Below are 4,299 nucleotides of genomic sequence, written 5' to 3' on the forward strand. Positions count from 1 at the left end.
ATTACTGGAATACCAGTCAGGGAGGAAAAGGCTACTACAAAAATACACAGGATAAAAGGCAAATGGCTTTTCCAGTGAGCTGAAATACGCTGTATAAAAATGACAGGAACAGTATCCTATCTTGCCTCCATTTGTTGGACACTATTCACAGCTGCCATGTATACAACATCTTTACCATTTTCTATCAGCACTAAACTGGCCAAAACTGTACTACGTTGATGCTAAAATAGCAGAAGACAATCTGTGGTGCTACATCCTTGTCCACATTCCTTGTAAACCCCTGAAAATCTAAGGGAACATTATACCACCAACTGCACGGGTTTGGAAACCTCGTGTGGAGGTTCTGTTTGTCAAACTTGCTGCTCACTGTATCCTGGTACACAAGTGAGCTCCACGACAGTAAAAACACCTGGTCACTATTGCTTCTGTCACTTGAGCTCACTGAAAGTTGGGGTCTAGAAGGCATTGCTACATTTTAGAAAAACATAAGTTCAAAAAAGACTGGTATCTTGGTTGTTGATAGATTCGTTTTCCTGGATATACTGGAGAATGTCCACTTCATTCATTGTCTGAATCCTGTTTTCCTTTGGCTTTGCCAGGGAAGAGGAATTAGTGCTCCTGGGGGCAACTGCTGGCTTCTGAGGCAGTGGTGGTTTTGGTGGTACCTTAGGTTTTGGTTTGGAGGTAACTTCCAAGAGTTTCTCAAAATCATCTTCAATTCTGGAATGAAAAGAAAACACCAGTAACATCTTGGGAATTTCTGAATTGCTTCTTGTTTTTAAGAAAATGCAATCTTGCTAAATAAAACTTTCTGCAGGAATGGATCTACTTTGATGAATTTCTCTTTTAGGAATAGCTTTCCATAGACATTTCCATAAGAATTATCTTTTAATATTGTGGCTTTTCAGTTCACTGTACAAGTTAATGAATTTAACAGATGTTTTCAAATGTCTAAATTAAAAGCAATTTGCAATTATCAAAAGAAAAGTAACTTCATTTTAGTTTGGAAAACAAATGTTTTTGATTTGTGACAGGATGATTTGTTTCTCATAAATTTTCACGGGACAGTAAAATTTTTCACATTCAGCTTTGCTTCAGCTCCATCCCACAAGACTTAGTTCGAGCATTATCATGCTCAGTCATAATTGAAAACACTAATGGATTTAAAAACACTGTGTTCACACTTGCTTCTGGGAAACTGAATAAGTTTTGCAATCTGTGACCATATACAGTAAATCTTTTTGGTGATAATTTCACTTTATTTCATATTGAAATAACCCAGAACACCTCAAACAGTTCAGGGTATTTTCTACCTGCACTGTTTGACCTTATCAGATACATAGCAGCCTGTACATGCTCAGGTCTGTTCCCACATGAGCTGTTAAAGGTTTTGAGAGAGCCCTTGTAATAGACAGTCTTGTGACTCCAAGAGTTGTCTGGCTTTGGAAAATGAATATGTGCAGGAAAGGTAGGATTGATCTCCAGTGGCTCCACTCATTGGAACGGGATAACATCCAGGAGTCTAAGAAAGATGCCTTTTTAGTTTCTCCTTATACATCCCCCATAGGCAGGCAGTCCCTGAAATATGAATGAGTCATTTCACGTTGGATATTTTTTGGTTTGTCCACTCATTTGCCTTTTGTAATTAGAATCATAGACTATCTTGAGTTGGAAGGCAGCCACAAGAATCATCAAGTCCAACTCTTGGCCCTGCACAGGACAGGCCCAAGAATCACACCATGTGTCTGAGAGCATTGTTCTAAAGCTTCTTGACCTCTGTCAGGCTTGGGGCCGTGACCACTGCTCTGAGGAGCCTGTTCCAGTGCCTGATCACCCTCTGGGTGAAGAACCTTTAGCTAATATCCAATTCACATCTTCCTTACTGTCAGGCAATGAGGACATCTTAGGGAGGTTACCCAGACCCCTGTGAAGCCACCGTGATAACTTCTGTGAACTAAATGAGACAGAGATTCCTCTCTTTCTCTCTTTCTTCACCTGGAGCCTTAGGAGAGATGTAAATGTCTCTACCACACAGCAGAACAATTGGTGGGGCTTTCTGCACACAGTTAAAGTTAAAACAAAGCTGAGCTTTTCCATTTTTGGCAAGCAACTGATGAGGGTAACTGTCCAGGACCATGGAGACCATGATCAACAGGAGATCCAACCTCCCTGAGACACTTTATTTCTCCATCCCTAGCGAATATTGCTTGAATGTCAAAACCACAGGTACTTCAGAAGCTCCAGCCCCCACAGCTAAGGTCCTACTATTACTAAGATAAACTGCATGATTCAAGAATTTCTTTTTTGTACTCACACTTATTAAAAGCTGTGAGGAACTTAAAACTGTACTGCCCAGGCTGAAACAAACTACACTCAGCATGAACTGGACATAAAGTGAACAAGGATTAGCCTGGATTTTCTGTTGTACAGACAGTCAGAACCCTTTAAGGTAAAACCATTCCTGAAGTCAGATACATCTTTTTGATTCCCTAAGGGAATCTAAAAAGAATCAGTTTTAACCTAGGCGACTTTTGTAAAATGAGTTGCCTGAGCATTGATATCTAAAACTAGGAAATACCTAAACAGACCAACTGATGGACAGAGCAGTTCAATAAGCCAGAGCTCTGCACCCAGAAGTTCACCTGCAGTATTTCAGCAGGCAGCTCCTCAAATTTCATCCTTCAAGTAACTGGAGATTATATTCATTTTATTTAGATAAGATTTGTGATGTCTTTTAGTTTCTATGATTCCCAGTGGATGACATATCCCACCAAACTTAAAAACCACACTCAGTGTGTTTTTGAGTTCCTCATCTACACAGAAGAAATTAATTTAATTTAAGCCCAGGCATTTCTGTCTGCTGCAAACTCTGATATCCAAAGATATCACACCTGTGATCACAAGACATGTTCTTGTTCTCTTTGTTGTGTAATAAGCAAGGCATGTTAGGGCTGGTATTTCTGAAGTCTTCCTTGCTTTAGCTGATCTGATGCATCCCTTCTTGGCATAAACAAATACTGAATGAATCAGTGCTCATGCCACAAAGTTTTGGTCATAAAAAACAGAAACCATAATAACCAGAGTAACAATACATACGTATATATACAGACCATATGGAGGAAGCATGATTTTGAAGTAGGTGCACTGCCCAGAAGGGGCAGCAGCAAAACCAGCTCATTAACCCAAGCAGATGGCACAGCTTCCTGAATTCTCTACTCCTGTATGGCTCTATCCTAATTTCTGTGCTAACCACAGCAACAAAACCAGAGTCAAAAAACACCACCAAGGGTTTTTTTGGGGGTGATAGTTTGGTACTGTGCTTTTAGGCCAAAGATTCTGCAGAGATTGATTTTTCAAAGTCTAGAAGCTGCTCATGCAATTTCCTTTCTTTTTTGTCCTGGATTTTTTTCACGTCCTTGGTTAGACAGAAGTTTCTTAGAAAGAACACAGCAGATAATATGTGGTCTTTGTCTCAAAACCTGCTTTTGAGTGCGGCAGTGCTAGGCAAGCTGTTTGATCCACGGCTGTTTGATCATGTGAGACACAACTGTCTTTGCAAAACTAAAGAGGTAAAATGCAAAATGCCTCAGGCAGAGATAGAAACAAGAACCTCTATTTCTTGAGAAGCAAGTGAATTGTTACAGTGCATAACTACCACCATATTTAACTCCAGGCCAGGAGAAGAAAGAAAAAATCAAGCAACTATTCTGAAACAAGATTAAAGGAAGAACCTTCCCACTCCCATCTTTTTATAGACAATCAGGCACAGAATCCATGTAATTAACCATTCTCTAATTAGTTTCTTTTCTGTAATGGAAAAGCCATGCCACATTGTTTAAAATTCCTGCCATACTGTTGTGCTGATTCACAGACTCTATTGGTGGAAATTCTCTTTGTTTCCAGACACAGAAAGCAATCAAAACCCTTTCTGAAGAAAGGCTGTCACAAAGCTCTATGATATGACTCTTGACATGTGGACTTCAAGACAGGAAATGAGTTCTGACTTGGAGACAGATGCAGCTGCCATCAGAACATCAACATTTTAGATGACACTTCTCTGAATTCTTTCCTGTCTCTCTGGACAAGATCTTTGGGACAGGAATGGCTATGTGCATGTACAGCACCCAACATAATGGGGACAGTGACCTCTGTTTGCTGGAAATGCTCTAATTAGGAGACTCAGCAATGAAAGAAAGAGACAAAGACTCGCATAATTTGCTAAAGTATCCAAAGGCTCATGCTTGAAGCCTGGTTGTGCAACTCACAGCAGCTCCTGCAGAACTGACTTTTATCTTTCCC

At 40.1% G+C, this 4,299-nt stretch overlaps 1 protein-coding gene across 1 annotated transcript in view; it reads right to left on the bottom strand.

Moving 5' to 3' along the window:
- Positions 1 to 491: 491 nt before the first annotated feature.
- Positions 492 to 4,299, bottom strand: part of LOC103810905 (HCLS1-binding protein 3-like) — a 19,348-nt gene continuing 15,540 nt past the window's right edge. The window contains exon 4 of the mRNA XM_009083834.1: positions 492 to 720. Coding sequence (XP_009082082.1) covers positions 492 to 720 — 229 coding nt within the window. The remainder of the gene's footprint in view (positions 721 to 4,299) is intronic.

Source organism: Acanthisitta chloris, unplaced genomic scaffold (genome assembly GCF_000695815.1).
Source record: "Acanthisitta chloris isolate BGI_N310 unplaced genomic scaffold, ASM69581v1 scaffold4391, whole genome shotgun sequence".
NCBI classification, from domain to species: Eukaryota; Metazoa; Chordata; class Aves; order Passeriformes; family Acanthisittidae; genus Acanthisitta; species Acanthisitta chloris.